The sequence below is a fragment of the Artibeus jamaicensis genome, unplaced genomic scaffold, assembly GCF_021234435.1.
Source record: "Artibeus jamaicensis isolate MK-2021 breed Jamaican fruit bat unplaced genomic scaffold, CSHL_Jam_final contig_387, whole genome shotgun sequence".
In the NCBI taxonomy this organism is placed as follows: Eukaryota; Metazoa; Chordata; class Mammalia; order Chiroptera; family Phyllostomidae; genus Artibeus; species Artibeus jamaicensis.
Genome location: NW_026521812.1, coordinates 39,961,316 through 39,984,590, shown reverse-complemented (window position 1 = coordinate 39,984,590; position 23,275 = coordinate 39,961,316). Strand labels below are relative to the sequence as shown.

The window sequence follows — 23,275 nt, the reverse complement described above, 5'->3', positions numbered from 1 at the left end:
TTTAGGATTGATCATTTATTTTTGCCTATTTAATGGTAAAAGAGAAGTATTGATTACTAGATTTTCCTGGAAGATACTGCTGTTACTTTCTTTAAAACTGTAGTGGGTAAAGCTGAATATAAGCTTTCAGAGGTGTATTATTAACACATATGTCAAATTAAGCAGGATTTAATCTGACTAAAACTGAAATAATTTATCTCCTCCTTTAAAACTTTGTGTGTACTAAGATTCCCACACATTCTTCTTTTTTATACCTCCTAATTTTCTTTATTCTACTTTCTGAGGTTTTCCAATTATTCTTGGGCTGTTGTTTTATAAGTTCTGTTAGTATACTCTGCTATTTTTGTAACCTATTTTACAATACCTTACTTATTTATAATTATGTAATATTACTGTAATTCTAAGGTACTGCAGTGAAATGAGCTTTCTGGTAGTTAGCATTCTGTTATAGCTTGGTTTCTCTAATACCCACATTAGCAAAGGAACCAGAAAAATATTCACGGCCTTCCTGGCAGTGAAGTAGCAACTCCTAAGCAATGAACAGAAAAGTGATGTAGTCAGAATAGCCAAAGACCTAAAGGTTAATCCAATATACTACTTTACTGGTTTGTCATGTTGAAGGAAAGGAGCAGATTGGCTGGTGATGTCTCACAGATCTTTCTTTTTATGCAAAAGCTAGAAAGTGTGAGAGAAGAGATAAGAGGAGAAAAGTGACAGGGAGAAAAGGGACTATAGCAACCTTGGTTATGTGCAGGTGTGATTATTAGAAATAGCACTTAGATCCTTAAGCAGCCCATATTCTTACAGGGTGAAGAGTATCAGTGATAAAGAGACCGACTTCTCTCATTAGCCAAAAATTAATTTGATACCATGGAAAGTATCATCTCTAATGGATGAAGGTAAAATGGCATTGCCCATAGCAGAGGATTAGGAAAAGGACAGATGGCCACTACAGTAGAGTTTGGGGTGTCTTATGTGGAAGATAAATGGACATGGAAGAAAGTAGAATGTGGAAGACCGGTACAAATGGGTCCCTCTCAGTAGCTCCTTGGGGAAGCATGCTGAAGATATATCAGTGTATGTCAGTATTTTAGAACATTAAAAGTATAGTACAGTAAAAGCAGTGTCCTGTACTTCACAGAATCTGCAAGATTTATTGTCTGTATCATGATCGTTACTAGTGAGAATTATGACATTACGGAAAATGTTCAATTATGTTTTCTAACACGTCACCATATGAATGTGGTCACACTTCTGATTATTTTAATCTCTTTTTTCTTTAATTTTTCTTTAGTTTTATAACTGAGGAAAAACATTCTTTGAAAAGTTCTTTATACTCTGTTTAAGATGTTGAGGAAGTATATGGGACATGTTAGATTTGAATTAAAAGTAATTTAAAAAAAGAATGTCAAATGTTTAAAGGGTTCATCTTCAGATACCTGGAAATCCCTACAATGTAAAATTTCTCAGCAGAGTGATCTTTTTGGTATTCTTTCCTTTATTGGATGGAGTTCATTGTCTTCCACCGAATTGTGTGTGTTATTTTCAACATGTGATTTACCACATGTGGAGTGGGTTGAATTTGGCACCAGAGGAAGGTCTATCTGTAACTAAGAAAGGTATCTTTCGTTCCTGTGGCCTAGGCCAAATTTCCTGTCTCACTCAAGCATGTTCTTGGGGGCTGGGGTGTTGTACATAGATGGGATAGGCACAGCTAGTCAGTTTAACATTATGGGCTTTATGCCCCCCCTTAGAACATTAGTGATTATTTTTGTAGTTAAAGTATGTTAATCAAAATTAGAGGCTTATTGTGACTATATAAACTTTGAGTTGAAACAGGTCAACAAGTTATTATGGTCCTCTTAAGGGTATTGTGAATTGTAGTTAGGACCCTTTTAATCAAGTACTTTTTTTGGTGTTGATGCTTATTATAAAATGTTGTTTTACTTTTATTTTCATGAAATAAGTAAACTGATTTTACAATGGGAGAAATAGTGATGTTATGTAGTTACTCCTGAGGAAAAATAAGAATAGTTAAGAGCATGCATAATCAATATGCAGTCAAATAGTGAACTTTATAATCATTATATAATTTATTTTTGTTGGTATTAGTAAATAATTGATTTCCTGCAAAATTACAGATATGTACTTAAGTTTTATGAGAATTTGCTTAAAGATTTATTGTCTACTGTACTTCGTAAGTACTGAGCTAATTTGTAAATTATATTGACCTGAATCCATCAATTCCTATCCCAAGTACCTTCCATTGGCTACCAAAGCCTTTTTCTTTTGCTTGCAATTTAAATCTATTGTAATTTAAAAAAAAAGAAAAGAAAAATGGATATGCAACCCAATTAAAAATAATCATGGTAAACTTGATGTAAATAGCAGTTAAAGCTCCAGGGATTATATTAAATTTTTATAGGTAATATCCACACTTACAGTTTCTTATCTCATTATTTAATATACTCAAAAACTCTGAAACTCCAATCAGAGGTTTATGATGGTAAACCTAATTGTTTTCGTATTTTCCCAAAGAGAACTTATACTTATTTTTTAATGTAATTGTTGCTCTGTTTCTTTTAATAAATCTAAAATTAGTTGAAAATTATAAAAAGATAAGTTTGCTAAATTACACTAGCTACCCTATGCATGGAGAATTCTTATCAAATGGATGCTCTTTTATTCTATTCAACTCCTTCTCATTTCCCTCTTTCGTTTTCAAAGAGAAACTGGCAGTCTGGGTAGGTTGAAGACATCTTTAAGAGAAAATGTCTTGGGAAGCCCCAAAGAACTGATGAAGTTAAGTGTGCCCTCACTAGTATATGCTGTTCAGAACAACATGGCTTTCCTAGCTCTTAGCAATCTGGATGCAGCAGTGTACCAGGTAAGTGGAATAAAATTATGATGAAAAGACCAGAGTCTTAAAATGTTTTTGTATGGTAAAATTATTTTTATTAACCCTTTATCACATCGAACGTTTTTCTCGATAATTCTATTAATTGTATCAGAAATAGTTGTGTCAGAGACTAATGTTAACTAAGTTCATTAATTTATTATTTTGTTTCTAGGTGACTTACCAATTGAAGATTCCCTGTACTGCTTTATGTACTGTTTTAATGTTAAACCGGACACTCAGCAAAGTACAGTGGATTTCAGTTTTTATGCTGTGTGGTGGAGTTACTCTCGTACAGTGGAAACCGGCCCAAGCTACAAAAGTCATGGTAAGAAACAAAATGGTTACCATAACTAAAATAGGAAACTTCCTGTGTCTTACACTTTGGTCACGTTGATGAATGTAGCATGTTTCTTTGATTGAAAATAATCTTTGCCCTATAGATAGGTTTTTTTTAATCCCCTTATGATATATATTAAAGATGATGTAACTATTGGTTTCCTTTCTTTTTAGAGGGGAATATGCATAAAAATATGTTAGAGATGGAAGGTATATTAATGTTATCCATTTCCTTCATTTTATGGATGATGAAATTGAAGTCCAGAGAGGTGAAGTAACTTGTCCAAAGTTATGGTTAATAGCTAACCTGTGACTAAAATTGTGACAACTTCTATATAATGAGTGCACGTTTGGAACTTTGAGGCCTCTTTTAGACATTTTCTCAGAAACACTGGGCAAGGTTTTGTCTGTCTAATTTTCACCCCCAACCTCATAAAAGTTTTTTTTAAATATATTTATTATGCCATTACAGTTCTATTCCCCCCTTCATTCCCCTCCACCCTGCACACACCCTCCCCCACCATTCCCCCCCTTTAGTTTATGACCACGTGTCTCAAGTTCTTTAGATTCTATATTCCCCATACTATTCTTGCCCTCCCCCCTATCCATTTTCTACCTACCATCTATGCTACTTATTTTCTATACCTTCTCCCCCTTTCTCCTCCCATTCCCCTGTTGCTAACCCTCCATGTGATCTTCATTTCTGTGGTTCTGCTCCTGATCTAGCTGTCCTCTTAGTTTGCTTTTGTTTTAGGTGTGGTTGTTAATAACTGTGAGTTTGCTGTCCTTTCACTGTTCATCTTTTTTATCTTCTTTTTCTCAGGTAAGTCCCTTTAACATTTCATATAATAAGGGCTTGGTGATGATGAACTCCTTGAATTTGATCTTATCTGAGAAGCACTTTATCTGTCCTTCCATTCTGAATGAAAGCTTTGCTGGATAGAGCAATCTTGGATGTAGGTCTTTGGATTTCATGACTTGGAATACTTCTTTCCAGCCCCTTCTTGCCTGTAAGGTCTCTTTTGAGAAATCCGCTGACAGTCTGATGGGAACTCCTTTGTAGGTGACTGTCCCCTTATCTCTTGCTGCTTCTAGAATTCTCTCCTTGATTTTAATCTTGGCTAATGTAATGATGATGTGCCTTGGTGTGTTCCTTCTTGGGTCCAACTTCTTTGGGACTCTCTGAGCTTCCTGGATTTCCTGGAAGTCTATTTCCTTTGCCAGATTGGGGAAATTCTCCTTAATTATTTGTTCAAATAAGTTTTCCACTGTGGCTGTTCCTCTTCCCCTTCTGGTACCCCTATAATTTGGATGTTGGAACATTTAAAGATGTCCTGGAGGTTCCTAAGCCTCTCCTCCTTTTTTTGAATTCTTATTTCTTCATCCTTTTCTGTTTGGTCATTTTTTTCCTCCTTCTGGTCCATTCCCTTGATTTGAGTCCCAGTTTCCTTTCCATTACTATTGGTTTCCTGTGCATTTCCATTCATTTCAATTAGTTTAGCCTTCATATGTTCCTCTAATTTGTGACTAAAATCAACCAGTTCTGTGAGCATCCTGATCACCAGTGTTTTGAACTGTGCATTTGAAAGTTTGGCAATTTCTTGTTCACTTAGGTTTATCGGCTCTGGGGCTCTGAGTTGTTCTTGAGCCATGTTTTGATCTGTTCCTGTCTGTTATGTATGAGGAGCAGAGCCTTAGTTGTTCACTGGGGCGGGGCCACCCAGGTCACTGGTTTGTGACGCTGTATGTGGGGGTGGGGTCAGAAAGGGACAGTGGCGGGTTCCCTCTGCCGCTTCTGGCCGCTTGGGCCTTCGCGGTCCATCTCACTGCTTGCTCCTTCACTGGTTTATTTGGGCACAAATGTGTGACCGCAATCAGCCCTCAGTGGGTCCGCCCACAACTGCTGGCACACCTGGGTTGCATGCCTGGGTGTGTCCGGTGGGTCTTTCCTGCCCGACCCTGCTCTGCTGCTGGCTCTGCCCCTCTTACTGGTTTGGCTGAAGGGTTTGTTGTTGTCAGACGTCCGTGAAGTTCAATTTTCTGTGGTTTGGCTGCGTTTTTGTCGTTAAAACTTTGTTGTTTCTAAACTTAGTCGTGTGAGAAGGCAGTGCTTCCACCTATGCCTCCATCTTGGCGGAAGTGTCATAAAAGTTTTTTAATCCTGTTGCATACACTCCCATTGTCAGTGATAGGAATTAGAGGGAGTAGTATTTTTACTGATAATTGATAATTAAAATAGGGCAAAAAGTATACTTGACTTATAACTTTTAGTTTGGTAAAAGTTAAGTGTTAAGGTACATACCTGATTTTAAAAAATGTTGTATTCTTTAATCAGTTATTTTCCTAAAGAGCGGTAGGAAGTGGAACTCTAGTAAATGACTTTCTGAAAGTTACTAGTTTCTTTCTACAACTGAAGACTGTCTTCAACTTTAGTAAGTGGAAGTTCTCTTAGGGGTACAAGGCATCTGGGGAGAGAAGGAGAGGTTGTGAAAACAGGGAGTCAGTTCCTTTTTGTTACAGATACTTACTCTCTACTTTAGTGGAGATTTTTTTCCCAAGAAAAATGTGTTTCAGATGAATCTTTATTGTCTTCATCTGTTTAAACATGCTTATACTCCTGGTTACATTTTTTTTAAAAAATATTTTCTTTATTTATTTTTCGAGAGAGGGGAAGGGAAGGAGAAAGAGTGGGAGAGAAACATCAATGTGTGGTTGCCTTTCATGCGCCCCCTGCCGGGGACTGGCCTGCAACCCAGGCATGTGCCCTGACTGGGAATCGAACTGCGATACTCTGGTTCGCAGGCCCGCGCTCAATCCATGAACTACGCCAGCCAGGGCCTCCTGGTTACATTTCAAAAAACTGATTAAATATGCACTGCATATTTAACTCAGTTGCAGACCTACAGAGAAATAATTTGTTGGGAAGGAAGGCAAATATGTAATTATAAGTTAAATGTGAACTTTAAATAATATTGGGTTGGCTGAAAAGTTTGTTTAAATGTGAACTTTAAATAATATTGGGTTGGCCGAAAAGCTCATTTTTTTTTTCTGTAAGATGGCTCTAGTAGTGAGTGCTTAGTTGCCTTTAAGTTCATTTGAAATAATTTTGTTAGATTGTATTGTGACGAGCTGTCTTATCAATGTGCATTTAAAAAAACAATCAAAATTGGTGAATTTTTGTATAGCCATTTTAATAGTGAAGATGGAAGAAAATATGCAATATTTTCTACATATTATGCTTTATTATTTCAAGAAAGGTAAAAAACGCAACTGAAACACACAAAAAGGATTTGTGCAGTGTATACAGAAGGTGCTGTGACTGACTGAATGTGTTACAGCCCCATGGTAGGGTAGGTCGGTTGAAATTGATAGCAATCAAATCATTAATTGAGAACAATCAATGTTTAATCACCTGGGAGATAACTGACATACTCAGAATATCCAGATTAATAGAATTATTGGTGGAATGAAAAATGTGTCTTTCATTTTACAGAAAAAAAACCATACAGACTTTTTTGCCAATCCAATCCCTCACATCATTAGAGATGTTAGGCCCACTCACATGGATAATGTATGTGAAAAATACAGTAAACTAAAGCAGAGTCTAGGGCAGCTTATCCTACTTTTGGATCCCTTTAGAACAGTGATTTTCAACTGCTGTGCTGTGGCAGGTACACTGGTGTGCCATACGAAGTTTTAAAACATGCAATACCTGACTATTTAGCTTGGGGCACTGACCTCTTTTCCCTGAGATCGTCAGATAAAAACATGACAATAGCCAACACAAGAATAGCTGTCCAGTGTCAATGAACTAAAATTATATGTTTTTTGTTGGATTGACATATTTTTGGTGTGCTTCAGAATTTTGGTAATTAGTTTATGTGTGCTGTGAGATGAAAAAGGTAGAAAATTGTCGTTCTAGGAAGTTTTTTCATACTTTAAACAGAGTTTGGCTTCCTGTAACTGCCTCTCATTGTCTTTGTCCTTGACAGTGTAACTCAAACTCCTACAAATTCCCATATATCCTCTGAATGTTTGAGGGCAGTGTCACATGTCTACTTTCTAAGTCCTTTTTGCCTCTGAGACAGCCTTGTGGTTTCACCTATATGGTGTCCGGAGACTTCCTGATCCCTGCCTCTGGTCCCAGTACTTCCCTGTATTTCTCTTCTAGAAGAATTCCACATTATCTCTAGATGTTGACTGAGCAGTGTGAGGGATAACTTGCTAATTACTTCGTTTGTTCTAAGTACCAGAGACTTGTTAACTCAGCATAAGATTATATTTGTTTTTTTGGGGGGAAAGGATATCCATTTTATAACTGATTATATACAACTACATGTAGCTGTTTCACACAAACAGTTTATCTCAAATGGGTCTTGTGCAGTGGGCTTCTTCTAAACCCAAATGCAGGATGTGTTTATATTTATTAAACTTAGCTTTGGGTCATTTTTCAGGCCTTTGAGGTCTTTCCAGTCCTTATCCATTATTACCTTTTTCTTTGAGTATTATGCTTTCTACAGATTTGACAAATATGTCTTGGGTTGTCACTGAAAATTTTAGACAGGACCAGAGTTCTGAGGCTATACCATTAGATTCTGTAGCTTGATATTTTTAAAAAAGAAACATTTATTCTCTCTCAGTTTTATGGGTCAGGGATTTGAGGGTGCCTTAGCTAGGTACTTCTGGCTTGAGATCTCTTTTTAAAAAAAAAATTATTTATTTATCTTTAGAAGGGAAGGGAAGGAGAGAGGGAGAGAAATATCAATGTGTGGTTGCTTCTGGTGCATCCCCTGCTGGGAACTGGCCCCTGCTGGGAAGGGGCCTGCAACCCAGGCATGTGCCCTGACGGGGAATTGAACCACGATCTTATGATTCGCAGGCCCGTGCTCTCTTGAGATCTCTTGAAGGCAGCTGTGAAGGTATCAGGAAGGACTGTAGTCAGTTGACGGCTTGACTGGGCATAGAGGACGTTTCCAAGGTGGCTCAATTCATACAGTTCTGGTTGTCAGTCTAGCTTGGTTGTACTGTATGAGCATTCACTCAGCTATGTATAGAATTGTACTATTTTTCTCACTAAATTTCTGTTTCATTCACAAAAAATATTGTGAATATTTTTTGCAAAAAATATATGCAAAGCTGTCAAATTTCTTGCTAAACACTATCTATAGAATTCCTCACTACTTTCTAGGAATCATTTCAATAAGGAAATTTGGTATGTCTCACTCTTAGGGAAGCCATATTGTTTTCTAGTGATGACCATTAAACTTTTTAAGTTCTTTAAGTCACCTGTTCAACCATTTTGCTGATAACCAATAATAATAGTACAGTTGTAATCAGTTATACAGCACTAAATACCAGTAATGTTCTAAGTCACAAGTGGCAAACACAAGGCCCGTGGGCCAAATCCAGCCCTCTACCTTGTTTTATATCTGGCCCGGCACCTTGTTTCTACCTGGAAGCAGCTCTGAGCTCCTTGTCCCTAGTTAAAGAATGGTTGCATTTATACTGTCCTAAAATTACATTTGGCCCTTTGAAGGCAACCTCAAGGCTGATGTGGCCCCAGATGGAAATGTATTTGACACCCCCGTTCTAAGTGTTTTGCATTTAACTCAGTTATGCCTACAACCATGTGGAGCTGGTGTTAGTTTTGTTTTGTATTTTAATTTTCATTTATTGATTTTAGAGAAAGAGAAACATTGATTTGTTGTTCTACTTCTGCATTCATTGGTTGACTCTTTATGTGCCCTGACTGGGCATGGAACCTGCAACCTGGGCATATTGTGGTGACACTCTTAACCAACCGAGCATCCCTGAGGGCTGAAGTTACTACTGTTTTCATTTCCATTTTAGATGAGGAAACTGACAGACAAAGTTGGTTAGTCGTGTGTCCAGTCACTTTGCTTGAATCCAGGCAGTGTGGCTCCAGAGCCTGTGCTCTTGGTAACTGTCCTGGGCTGCCTTACCAATCACAAGCAGTGTCTATAATTTATGCAGCTTTCTTTTCTCTGCCTTTGGAAAAAGTGGACAGTATGTGCCCAATTCATGTTTTCTGGCATGCTTCCATTCTCATTATGTCTCAAAGACATAATTATCAATATCTTGATTTGCTCCTTTTGTTGTCAAGATACTTTTGAATTTGTTTTAGTTAGCTATGTATTTTAGCAAACCAAAAGGTATCTAGGTATCATAATAGCAAACCAAATGTCTTAGACTTTAGTTTCCTTTTAAATATGTTTATTATTTATTATTTAAAAGTATTATTCACAGGGAAAAAGGAAAGTAGATTCGGGGACCTGTTTTCTTGTCATTTAACAGTATAGTATCTAGCCTAAGAAACACACTCCTTTTTTCTCCTGACCTAAACATACTTTTAAAAGCCTTTTAATATTTAAAGTTATTTTTGTAAGTCTCTGCTTATTCTGAGTTTCCAATTTCTTGATACTAAAATTTCTGGTTAGATTCCTCTTGGTTAAGTGTACTGCAGTTCTTTTGTATGTTCTTATAAAATCAGAATTCATTAAAGATGTTCTTAATTAGTAACATTGGTTTCTTTAGGTGTACATATATATATATTTTTACTCTTCACCAGAATCTCATTCTTCAGAACCTCTTCTCTCTCTTAAACCATCTTCTACTAGCTATAGAATGCTAACTTGAAATTTTACTTTTTGAATTTTAAGACTGGCACTTATATTTCTTAACTATGCTTTGTTTGGCTATTACTCATGGTAAAATGACATGGTTGTTCAAAGTTTCCACCACTTTCACTTCATCATCTGGAATTTTATTAGTTAGAATTAAATGCCAAGGAAGCTATGTCTATAACTTTTTCTCCTAACTGTAGAGAGATTGAACTGGCAGAAAAGCAAGCCAAGAATTTATCACAAACTATTTTTAGTAGTTTGATCTTCCTAGCAGTTAGTTGTTGGGGTAGGTGCAATCTCACACCATTTTTTTTCCTCATAAATATGCCAGTCCTGTATTTTGTATGAGGAAAGCACTCATGCGTATCAGGTGTAGTCTGTAGCACTGGTTCTCAGACTTTAGTGTCCATCAGAATCAACTGGAAGGTAAAATGGATTACTGGGCCCCAACCCCACAGTGTGTTTAAGTGGGTCTGGGGTGGGGCACATCAATGCTTATTTCTAACAAGTTTGCAGATGATGATGTTGCTGTTGATCCAGGGACCAACAGTCGATAGTATCTTCTATTTCTCCTCTGATCGTCATGCAAATATTTTAGACCAAGCTTTCTTTCTCAGGTACTTAACATGAACTCATACTCTCCTTATATCAGGCTTATTTATTTTGAACAGGGTGTATGCCTGTCATACATACTAGTCATGTACCTCAACTCTTTAGTTTCACTGTCAGTCCAGAGAGTGTGTTTATCTGAGGAAAGACTGATGAAAGCTCCTGAAGATTATTTTAGTGAAGAGAAAGGAAATCAAATAAAGTTGAAACCATAGGTTGGAGCCCATATATATGCATCTGCACAGTATTATGATTACATATACCTGAATCTCTTCTATCCATGAACTATTTAGGAACCACAGCTGTGCATCATTTAGTATATACTATGTTATACACTAAATCAATATTTATTGTATAAATGTTATATTTATATACTAAATGTAAATACTTAATATTTATATATTAAATATAACATTTATAATGGTATATTATATACTAAATGAATATTTAGCATATAAATGTATTTATATACTAAATATAAATGCTCATATAAATATTCATTTAGTATATAACATAGTAAGTATATCTAGTACATAGCATGTATGATATTAATATTTGATAAAAATTCAATGAAGCGGGAAATCTTAAAACAAGTTAAAACTGTTAATGTTTCTATGATTGATACTATGAAGGCTTGAATTGGGGTGCTGGCAGAAGTTACCCCCCCCCATTGAGAGGTAGGCTGACTATGTGTCTATGCTAGGGTGCCCATGATTATTAGGAAGTAGGCACACATGTTATTTTAAGCATTTACTATGATTGTAATTTGAGGATCACACTTTTAAGTGCTTTGGATGGCCTTCTGTTTGGTCCTGTGTTAGTCTATAGAATAGCCATTTCTGATATGGTGAATACTTTCAGTAGAAATGTAACACACATTTTTATATTCATTTATTTGGTCTCTTGGATGAATATTCACTCACTGAAAATAACTTCAAACATTACTATTGCAGGTGGAACAGAATCCATTGTTAGGGTTTGGCGCTATAGCTATTGCTGTATTGTGCTCAGGATTTGCAGGTAAATCATAAAAGCATCATTTTATTCTGTTGTCCAGTTTTAAAAATATCAAACTTTAGGGATCTGGTTTATTTTGTTTTATTATAACTAACGATTTTATTTCCAATAAAGCTTACCTTCTTACTTGTAGTTATTTAGTTTTGTGTCAGCTGTTTTTCCAGTAAACACATGGTAGTGTTTAACTCAGTTCAGACCTCAGTCCTGTTTCATACCTGCTGTTATTTAAGGATAGGTTGGTCCTTGACCATCCTTAGTCCTGCCAAGAACCCAGAAGTAAATGAAAAGACCTTTGAAAATAGAGGAAACTAGCCATCAGAAAGCTTCAGTACCTCTTAATTTTCCTGGAACTGTCTCCTCAGGCTACATTCTGCTTCTGTTGGGTATTAGTCACTAGTTCAGTATCTGTTTTTCCCGGGTAGCTTCAAGTTCTTCCTCTGCTTCCACAAATTAGGAAGTATGGAGTAGGGAGAAAAAAGGGGTGGTGTGGAGAGTATCTTAGAAAACTTAATACATAAAAGTACCAGCCAAAAAAAGAGGATCAAGAACCAAAATCCTTAACATCAAGCAAACAAGGAAGTCTGGAATCTTGTAGGGACAGGCAATCTTCCATTCAGTCAAGAGAGAGTGTATGAATGTGTAACATAAGAAATGAAATGTGTCTTAGAAATAGTTCCAACAGAGAACAAACTGAGTTTTTAGTAAAGAGTATATTAGTTATAGCTATTGTCTTGATTATTTATCTTTGTGTTATTTCAAGAGTTAGGACTTTGCTTTTATATTTTACTGGGAAAGTAGGCTGGATATGAAAGTGAAATATTGCTTTTAAAAGAGATGTTCAATAAGAGGGGAAAATACAAATTTGGGAATATACTTAATGATAGGATAGCATCATGCTGAACTTTTATTCTCAGTAACTAGCAAATTAGAAACAAAACTGAGTCACCCCTAAGATATTATATCTGATTTTTAGCATTATTTTGAACAATTAAATGTTTGTGTCTAACAGTTCTACTTAGTTCAACTTCTCAATACACAATCAAGGAAATGGGGAAGGTTTAATGCTCTTTATGCTGGAATAACTGAGCACTCAGTTTTCCCAGATAGGAAATTCAAAGGTGGAAAGAGGAAGAGCCATCATATGTTTGTTCCAATTGGCTGGCTCTTTCCAACATGTTTGTTAAAAACAATCTTGTTTATCATTAAAATTTTTTAGTGGGTTAGTACTTCAGTGGCAGTTTCTAAGTCTCTAATTAACATGGTATTTATAATTAAAATCTTTAATGTCTCTGTTAAACATGCATTCGTTTTAACTATAAAACTTAACAGCAGTGGTATGTGATTTGGCGGGGGGAGGGGTGGCATGTGCACTTTTGGAGTATCTGTAAAAAGCTGTGGACTTCCCAACCCCAGAAAAATGCACATACATAAAAGGTATTAACTACTTAGGGAGTTCTTGGTTCTTCTCACACTGTGTATGAACTTGGCTTGGGGAGCCTTGCTTTAAGGAAAAAGGCTGTACTCAGCAAGTTCTATTTAAATTTTATTTTGGTTGTGTTACTTACTTTGAAAAAATCCTAAGTGGTAATTATATAAGTTATTTTGCAAAGTTGGGAGTATTCAATAATAGGCAGATAGTATAGGGATATAATTAAGATAATTAACGCTTAATAGTATAGTCTTCCAGATGACCAAAGTCCTTTATTGTGATCTATCTTACTGCTATAGTAGTGGCAGAACCTGTTCTTTAATATATATTGGTAATGTTTAGTACGCATGTCACACCAACATAATAAGTGTATATTTAATGTAAAATGTTTGTACCACTAATCATATATTTTATATTATCATATCTCCAGGTTATTGTTCTAAGTGAAAGACATTTTAAGTTAATTTCTAATATATTTATTTCATATTTGCTTGTCTATCTTTCAGGAGTGTACTTTGAAAAAGTTTTAAAGAGTTCAGACACTTCCCTTTGGGTGAGAAACATTCAAATGTATCTATCAGGGATTGTTGTGACATTAGTTGGCGTCTACTTGTCTGATGGAGCTGAAATTAAAGAAAAAGGATTTTTCTATGGTTACACATATTATGTCTGGTTTGTCATCTGTAAGTATCCAGGAATTAAAGATTTTTGGTAGAATATATATTTTTAAAAAGTTAGATGTCCATTTTAAGCCATTACAGCATTTTGAAATTGTTCCATTATACTGTGAACACCAGCCTGAAAATGTAATTTTGATTTTATTGACTTTCATGGCGTAGCTGTCCCAAAGCAATTCTGCCTACACAATCAAAAGGTAATGTGTTAGTAGTAAATGTGTACAATTTAGTGGTAGACTACACAGTCCTTTGGGCATCTGAAAAACATTTTGTAGGAACTACTACTGAATTTAAATATAAACTCAGATAGCTGCTTATAAGAAAAATTGTATTTTCCCAGGTAAATTAGTATGGTATCTCTGGGGATGAAAACTGCCTATCATAAAATGTTTGTTTCATTTATCTGGTGTTAAGATTTTATTTCTTTCTGTATACAAGTTCTTGCAAGTGTTGGAGGCCTCTACACTTCTGTTGTGGTCAAGTATACAGACAACATCATGAAAGGCTTCTCTGCAGCAGCAGCCATTATCCTTTCCACCATTGCTTCTGTGATGCTGTTTGGATTACAGATAAGTATGTCTCAGTTTGTATTTTTAAGTTTTTAACGTGGAAAAGCTATTCACTTCCTTGATTTGTCTTGTAGATGTGGCACTGGTCACAGTGTTTATAGAAATTCCTAGTTTTGTTATAATTTATTCTCTGTAAGTGCAGCAGTTCATAGTTGTATGGAATGTGGGTCAGCCATACTTAGGTTTTTTTGAGAATAGTCCTGGAGCTTAAGCTGAGGGGTGCTGGTTCTATGTGGGAATGAGGAGCTGCTCAGTTACTAAGTTTTTTTGCTATCAAGCCTCCAAGTATTAGATGTAAGACAACTGAAGTGCTTTAGGATGAATATACTGTGATGAGGTACACAAGGAAATAAATACAAGGACTTTAGGACATGATTACTCTCAGCAGTGGAATTAGAATAAACTTTTTATTTTGAGGGAAGAATAGAGAAATTCTTTCATTTCCCCCTTTAGTTTGCATCTTCCTAGGTGTTTTGGACTTGGGTGCAAACTGGTTTTGAAATTACAATTCAAATAGAAATTTCCTTTCCCTTTATAAAGATCATCTTTATTTCATTTAATATATAATTGATACAAAATTCACTACTATAGACATTCTCGCACCACCATGCTAGTCCTTCTAATGCAATTTTCTCTAGCCCACATCCAGCATTAAGTTGGCTTCTTATTAAAGCAGTGGTGTTGACTTCATTTCAGGGTGCTTTTATGCTGTAATAGTTTTATTTATTAATGCTTGAGGGAAATCTGTCAACTATCAACATTGAGTAAAAAGAAACACCTGCCTATGTTTATATTTCATTTTAAAATGGACTCTTCTTATAAATGTAAATAGAGGGAATACCAAACTCACAGAAATCTTAGAAAACCATTTTATAGTTTGGTTCAAATTTCACCTGTGCCATTTATTAACTGTGAAACCTTGGAGAAGTCACTAACCTGTGTCTTAGTGTTTCATCTATAAAACAGGAATGGTAGTATCACCTGTCTCCTAGGGTTGTTTCAGGTAAAGTGCTTAGATTAGTGCCTGGCACAAAGTAACTATTCTGTATAAGACCCACTTAACATGTAAGTATCAGGTATTTACAGAGTCTCCTTTAGATATTTTTCATCCCTGATTGAAGTTCTGGTCCATCGTTATGCTCAACAAATCCTTATGACATTGCCCCCACAGAATATTTGGAAACGGTGTAAGATGCTTTTAGTCAGTGTTCTATCTTAACGATGGTCAAGGAAATTAGACTGTCTCAGCAATCTTCCAGTTTCTTATTTAGATTTAATTTACCCCTTCTGCTTTTTTGAAGGTAAAGCTAGTCTTTTCTGATTAGGGTTCAACTAATAGGGTTGAACTAGAGTCATAGCTTGATGGCATTTCTTTACATGCTAATTTTAAAGCTGTTAAGACTGTACCACTGTACTCCATATATACTATGGTTCGGTTTTGAATGGAATATACAGTTTTAACATAAGCATTAATTTATAAAGTGACTACTGATCAAGTTTGGACAAGCTGTAGGATTACGGATGATAAGACAAACCTAGCAGAATGGAATTTTACTTAGTAAATCACCACCTCCTCCGTGTTTTAGAGATCTTCAGTGGTTTCAGTCATCGGTCACCTAACTCTCTGAATTTTGATCAGCTACTTTCTGCTCTAAACTTTCACAGGTTTCTAGTATCACGGAGAAGCCACACTCTACTTTTCATTAGTTTAATCAGCATATTGGGAAGTGAGTGTGATCTCTGTCAGTGGTGCAGGACAGACACACCACTTGTGTTCTTGTAAAGTGTACAATCAGTGATTGCCACTCCCTTATTTTTCAAAACCTTACCATCATAGAAACAGAACACCTAGATTTACTTATTTCCCATACTTACATTTCATTTTAAATTGACTCTTGTCATAAATGCAAATAAAGGAATGGTGTAAAACTGTAATTAGAAGTTTTCAAAATTTTAAATTAATGTTATAATAGTTTTACAGGCATAAATGCAGATAAAACTTATTTTGTTTTCTTTTCAGCTCTTACCTTTGCTCTGGGTACTCTTCTCGTGTGTGTTTCTATATATTTCTATGGATTACCCAGACAAGACACTACATCCATCCAACAAGGAGAAACAGCTTCAAAAGAGAGAATCAGTGGTGTGTGATTTCAGCTGCAAAAGAGATTCCTACTAAGATTATACCATTTGCATTAAACTAGAGCCTTAAATCAATCCCAGAAGGTAGCTTAAACAAATGCTAATTAACTGTGTAGCATCAGAATTAAGAAGAAAGTTATCTGAGTGAATTGCTACAAAAGATTTAATGTGACCTGTCTGGGGTAAACCCATTTTGTTTTAGAATGAAGGAATTTTTATTTTATTTATATATATATATATATATATATATATATATATATATATATATATATATATATATATATAATAAATACATAACGCATATGAAAAGTATGGAGATGATATGGTATTAAAAATCATGTGAGGCTATAATATTCAAATAATAAGGTTTGGGACAATGTTAAAGGTTAAAGTGCCAAAGTCATTTCTGTACTAACTGCTATCTTGTTCAGGTACCAGAGGAGAAGGACGGCCCCTCCTTGTTCTCCAAATTATGTACAGTATTTTGCCCTAATAGCAGTAAAGACCTAGTTCTTTTCTTATAAGAGGCAAAAACAAGACATGCTACTGAGAAACAATCAATTGTGCACCTTCTCAAACTGAGTATTTTTCATAACTCAGATGGTGGTTTCTGGGTGGTAACTGAGTACGCTGTCAAGTGCTGTATTTGTGCCATTCATTGTCTGGAGTCATATTTCTTTGTTAGATGATAGACTTTTCTTCAAAAATATTTCTAACGTCACTTTTGTACTTCTTTTATAAAGTATGTTTAGCTGTGGGGCTCACAATAATTTGTGAAACTTCTGTGTTTTTAAAAAATTTCTATAATGTTAATGGGAAAATTCAGCAATAAACTTTATATGAAATCTGTATGATCACTTTTTGTTACAGATATGACCATTAAGGTAATGTAAAAACATAAACTTTTAACCCCAAACATTACATTTAAAATTTCTCTATGTTGCAATTGTATTAGTTAGATTTCTCTGGTTGCAAATAATAGCTATAAACTAACTTTGCCTACCCTTAAGTAAAAACAAAACAAAACAAAACAAAACAAAACTTTATAAGTAAAAACAAAACAAAACAAAACAAAACAAAACTTTATAAGGACTGCAGTCAGTGCTCTAGGGCTCCAGGCTGTGGGGATTGGTGAACAGTCTTCTCAGGGAAGACTGTCCTGCTTTTGGAAAGACTTGGTTCTAACCAACTCTGCCCTGTGTCATTTCACCCAAGATTCAACTACGTAGGCAGCTACTAACACTGACCTGGGAAGGAGAACTCTTCCTCAAAGAAATGGAAAGGGATATTGTTCGTGAAAATCATGTCCCGACTGTATACTTTATTCCATGGCTGGTTTGTGGTAAGTAAATCTTAGTGATACTTTAGAAAAGTAGCGTTTGGAAGCTAGCACACTTAAAATTGAAACTGCACTAATGAGTCTTTTAGGACTAAGAAGGTATACCGTACTTGCTAACATTTAACCAATGAAACTTGGTCATGCAAATTTTCTTCTCTGTTTGTAAAGACAGACTGTTGGTATTTAGAAGACTTCTAGTAGCAACACTGAAAATAAATCACAGCAGACCTGAGTGGAAATGCTGGCAAGTGAGGACAGCCATACCAGTGAAACAGATCATACTCTACTTACATTGACCTACACAAGTCACACAAAATGTACTTTACCAATATGCAGACAGACACATGAAGGAATTGGTTTGGGAAATTCTATTTCAAAATATGGTTTAACTAGTTTTTACAAAAAGATCCTAATACAATACTGAACAAGTAATTTCTTGTTGTTCAAATATATTCAGTTCCCAAGCTCACATAGTTAAGAGTTACCTGAATATGTATAAAAGAAAAGACAAGCACAAGATGGGTTCCCTGGGAGTTGTTAGCTGTATTGACTTAATATTGGTCTCCCTAAATGTTTTCAGAACTAGCTATACTTAGAAGAAATCTGAGATATTCTTCAACATTAGGTAATCTTACAAGAATAATTTCTGAAAGAATGAAACAGTAAGAAACCTCAAAATAGAGTTTAAACTCTGATCCTTTATTCCTATTAGATCACAATGAATTTAAAAGATTTAATTGAATTCTACAAACATCTATTTAGTGCTTGTTGACCATGAGGGAACTCAGATGATTTTTTTAAGGACCAAGGTTTAATAAGTTGATAAATCACTTAGAGACTTAATACATAGATTCTGATACAGAATAGCTTAAAATTCTAATCAGCAAGGCCTATATAGATAACTAGAATTAGTTTAGTATTTAAAAAGCCATTTTAATTAGAAATTACATCCTACATACAGGTGTTATTCCGAGAAGCTTCATTCCGTTGGCTAAGACAGAACGGACAGCTCTGAAAAGATAAAGTCTGGCCTGCAAGATAAATAAAAAAATGATTAAACGTTCAATTCAGGGATTGGCTAACCACAAAGTAAATAAATAATATTTTAAAGAGTAAATCTAACTTCTAAGTTAAAGTAGAAATAGTATCTCAAAGTGCCCTAGCACTTGAGGTAGGCAAGGAAATACAAATTCTTAGAATACTTTGTCTTAATACTGGTAGCTGAGGGTTGGGGAATGAAACTGACAGTTTCATCCTACAGTACAGCTTCAGATAAGGGGAAACTCATCGCTGTAATACCTGATGTAGACAAATGTACTTCATAGTATACTATGTTTTTTTAAATGTATTTTATTGATTATGCCATTACAGTTGTCCCATTCCCCCCCTGCTTCATTCCCCTCCACCCTGCACACCCCTCCCCCACCATTCCCCCCCTTTAACTTATGTCCATGTATCAACAAGTTCTTTAGATTCTATATTTCCCATACTATTCTTGCCCTCCCCCCTATTTTCTACCTAGTGTCTATGTTACTTATTCTCTGTCCCTTGTCCCCCTTTCTCCTCCTCCCACTCCCCTGTTGCTAACCCTCCATGTGATCTCCATTTCTATGGTTCCAGTCCTAATCTAGCCGTCCTCTTAGTTTGCTTTTTTTTTTTTTTAGGTGTGGTTGCTAATAACCGTGAGTTTGCTGTCCTTTCACTGTTCATCTTTTTTATCTTCTTTTTCTTAGATAAGTCCCTTTAACATTTCATATAATAAGGGCTTGGTGATGAGGAACTCCTTGAACTTGATCTTATCTGAGAAGCACTTTATGTGCCCTTCCATTCTAAATGAAAGCTTTGCTGGATAGAGCAATCTTGGTTGTAGGTCTTTGAATTTCATGACTTGGAGTACTTCTTTCCAGCCCCTTCTTGCCTGTAAGGTCTCTTTTGAGAAATCTGCTGACAGTCTGATGGGAACTCCTTTGTAGGTGACTGTCCCCTTATCTCTTGCTGCTTCTAGAATTCTCTCCTTGATTTTAATCTTGGCTAATGTAATGATGATGTGCCTTGGTGTGTTCCTTCTTGGGTCCAAGTTCTTTGGGACTCTCTGAGCTTCCTGGATTTCCTGGAAGTCTATTTCCTTTGCCAGATTGGGGAAGTTCTCCTTTATGATTTGTTCAAATAAGTTTTCCACTTGTTGCTCTTCCTCTTCCCCTTCTGGTACCCTATAATTTGGATGTTGGAACATTTAAAGATGTCCTGAAGGTTCGTAAGCCTCTCCTCCTTTTGTTTTTGAATTCTTATTTCTTCATTCTTTTCTGTTTGGTCATTTTTTTCTTCCTTCTGGTCCACTCCCTTGATTTGAGTCCCAGTTTCCTTTCCATTACTATTGGTTTCCTGTGCATTTCCCTTCATTTCAATTAGTTTAGCCTTCATTTGTTCCTCTAATTTGTGACTAAAATCAACCAGTTCTGTGAGCATCCTGATCACTAATGTTTTGAACTGTGCATCTGATAGGTTGGCTGTCTCTTGCTTGCTTAGAAGTATTGGCTTTGGGGCTTTGAGGCTTTGAGCTGTTCTCCTTGAGCCATAATGTTTTGGTCTGTTCACGCCTGTTACGTACAAGGGGTGGAGCCTTAGGTGTTCACCAGGGCGGGGTGACCCAGTTTCTGGGTTGTGACGCTGTATGTGGGGGTGGGGTCAGAGAGGGGCAATGGCTTTTGTTCCACTCTCTCTTGGATTTCAGTCCCCTCTGCTGCTTCCTGCAAGCAAACCAGGCCCCCCTGGTGCTGGCTCCTGGGTGTGTGGGCTTGTGCACCCACCAGGACCCTGTGGGTCTCTCCAACAAACTCTCTGTGAGCCTGGGAGCTTCTCCAGGCACCTAGACCCCGAAAGTTTTTCCAATTTGTGCTTTTAGGCTTTAATTCCTGGAGCTGGGGCCCTGGTTTGCGCGCTCTATCTCACTGCTCGCTCCTTTGCCTGGTTTATCTGCGCATGAATGTGTGACCTTGGTCCACAGCTGCCTTGCACCCTAACTGGGTCCACCTGTTGCCACCCCATGCCTGGGATCCGCCAACCGCCGCCTGCATGCCAAGGTAGGTCTGGCCACTTTTTCCTGCTCGACCCTGCTCCACCAGCCGCTGACTCCACCTCTCTTACTGGTCCGGCTGAATGGTTTGTTGTTGTTGAACTTCCATACAGTTCAATTTTCTGTGCTTTTGTTGCATTTTTGTTACTAAAACTTTGTTGTCTTTAAACTTGGTTGTGTGAGGAGGCAGTGTTTCCACCTACGCCTCCATCTTGGCTGAAAGTCTCCATTGTGTGGTATGTTTATGGAAAGTACATAAACATTGACTGTTACAACCTAATTCTTCTAATTATTACCTTAGACTACTAAGTACATTACTATAGTTGGAAAATAGTATACTGTTTTAGAAATATTTGGAAGACTGACTCAGTAATATTAATCCAAGGGTGTTATTACACATAACACAGTCAACGTAACATACCCCAGCGACTTCAGGAGAACTCCCTTTTATTTGTAGTGTTTTGTGTGCCGCAGCTGCAAGATGACTGAAATGAGAAGAGGGAAGTTGCAATTAGGTCCTGCAGCCATTTCTTGTTGTAATGTATAGGCCTGATAGCTAATCTTACTCTGTTTCAAGATAAAAAAAAAAAACCCAAAACAACCCTCTCCCCCCAAAGCCTAGATAGAGCCATTAAAATGTACTAAAAGTTGGAAAGTTGAGACCAGAATTCACATTAAACTCAAGTTTTAGACTTTGGTCCTGGTTCTGCTAATAGCAGGTGGCAAGTTCTAAAGATTATGATTTCATCGTTAGTTTTACAAGTGTACGAGACCTTTCTAATAATGAGTTTCCCCCTCATTCAGGCTTCCTTTAATATGGCCTGTCTTTCCTCCTCTGCATGGTGAGGAGGTGAGGTAGAGACTAGTTATCAGTCCACTCTGCACACACACTGGCCACTTAAATATACTTTTTAAATTTATTGATTTTGGGGGGGGGAGACATTGACTTGTTCCACATATTTATGCCATTCATTGGTTGATTCTTGTATGTGCCTTGACCAGGGATCAGGATGACACCCTAACCAATTTAGCTACCCAGCTAGTCATCTTTGTTTTTATTTTTCCTATGGTATTTTTTTTTTTTAATTCCAGCCACTCATCTTTAAAGAATCTTTTCTATTTAGGTATGGCAGCAAGTTTGACAATGTGCCAGAGAAATGATGCTTATGACATTTGTTTCAATTACTAAGTGACATTTAATAAGAGTTTCTGGCTCCTTTATCTTACATATCTAAGTGGAATTTAAAGGAAAAAACTACTTAAATCTGAGGAAGACAATGAAAAAAGCTTAATCAAGAGAATAGTCCCAATAAATCTGATTTCAGTAAATCTTGAATAAAAGCAAATATTTCTTAAATAGCTGTTGCTACAGAAGAATCAAATTCTACCCAAAATTTCTAATAACCACCATGAACTTTCCATTGAAGTGTCACTGACTCACTTCCTATTCATTTCTACCCTGTAGCTGACCGATTCTTCTGTGCCCCTGCTTAAAATCTTTTTGTGGATCCTGTTGCCCTGAAAATAAGAGGAAATGCCTTAGTACATGGCAAAGAGACATGTAAATGCTGCATTTCTGATCCCTCCCAAGGCCATGCTTATAGCTCTCTCCATGTACCATGTTCTTGCTCAACTCTGCGCTGTTTCTTCCTTCTCTGCCACCTTGCTTCTCCTGATTAAGGTCCACTCCCTTCCTCCCAAGAGCCCTCTCTGATCCTTCAAGGTTGGACTGAGAGCTCTAACATTTTTTCTTAGATCCACTCTATTCTAACACATAGGCATTGCTTCTGTAACCTATAAGGCTGTTTCCTGCTCACTGGACAGTAGTGACTGTACCTCCTATCACTGAGCAAATAAATGAATGAACATTGTTAATTTGCAATGAGGAAGCAAGAATTTCTGTAACTTAAAGCACATAATTTTTTTTAGGCCTAAGGGTTTGTTTATAGGAAAACTTCAGATAAAAGAAAGGTCCTTTGTCAGATTAGGTCTTTGATGTCTTTTAACATCTGAAAATAGGATTATAAAGGTACCTTAGAGTTAGGAGGTAACTGACAATGTGCCTGGGTTGAAGGTCCTGGGATGATCTGTAAAGCACTTCATCAAACCTGAAAAAAAAAGACGTGGGAGCAGCTGTCAGGGGAAGATTGCACATATTATTCTAAGCTAAGCTGTTAGAAGAAAGACCCAGGATGTGAGGCTGACTTGGCATCATTAGGGTTAGAGGGCATCTGAAAAGAGACCTTGGATACAGTTGACAGTAAAGGCACATTTTTCTTTCTCAAAGTTTGTTGATGGCAGGTACTTTCTAAATCACCGATTTATCCCTTAGGCTTAGCCCAGAGCAAGAACTCAAATCAGGGCTGTTGAACTGAATGTAAAAAGCCACTTAGTGATGTTTAGGAACATAGTCTATAAACTAGCAAACAGTCTATCCTCAATGCCAAGAAAACTAAGCTGGCTTATTTTCCTCACAAATCAGTCAAATGTGAGTAGACTAAATCCTTATGATCCCAGGAAAGAAGGACTGTCTGATGTGTGGCA

General features: G+C 36.5%; 2 protein-coding genes across 5 annotated transcripts in view; one reads left to right on the top strand and one right to left on the bottom strand.

Annotated features, from left to right (window-relative positions):
* The window catches only part of SLC35A1 (solute carrier family 35 member A1), a 36,535-nt gene extending 20,007 nt beyond the window's left edge, over positions 1-16,528 (top strand). Inside the window, exons 3-8 of the mRNA XM_053664847.1 lie at positions 2,728-2,887; positions 3,072-3,224; positions 11,442-11,508; positions 13,441-13,617; positions 14,050-14,184; positions 16,201-16,528. Coding sequence (XP_053520822.1) covers positions 2,728-2,887; positions 3,072-3,224; positions 11,442-11,508; positions 13,441-13,617; positions 14,050-14,184; positions 16,201-16,328 — 820 coding nt within the window. The 3' untranslated portion in view covers positions 16,329-16,528. The remainder of the gene's footprint in view (positions 1-2,727; positions 2,888-3,071; positions 3,225-11,441; positions 11,509-13,440; positions 13,618-14,049; positions 14,185-16,200) is intronic.
* Positions 3,820-23,275, bottom strand: part of RARS2 (arginyl-tRNA synthetase 2, mitochondrial) — a 79,471-nt gene continuing 60,015 nt past the window's right edge. For 2 of the 4 annotated variants that reach the window (XM_037143842.2, XM_037143841.2), the window contains exons 18-20: positions 22,765-22,839; positions 21,153-21,216; positions 18,337-18,689 (exon numbers count right to left, since the gene is read on the bottom strand). In XM_037143842.2, the coding sequence (XP_036999737.2) occupies positions 18,603-18,689; positions 21,153-21,216; positions 22,765-22,839 (226 nt within the window). In that variant the 3' untranslated portion in view covers positions 18,337-18,602. Of the gene's footprint in view, positions 5,701-18,336; positions 18,690-21,152; positions 21,217-22,764; positions 22,840-23,275 lie in introns of those variants that run through there. The other 2 variants (XM_053664844.1, XM_053664846.1) reach the window with 2 other exon arrangements.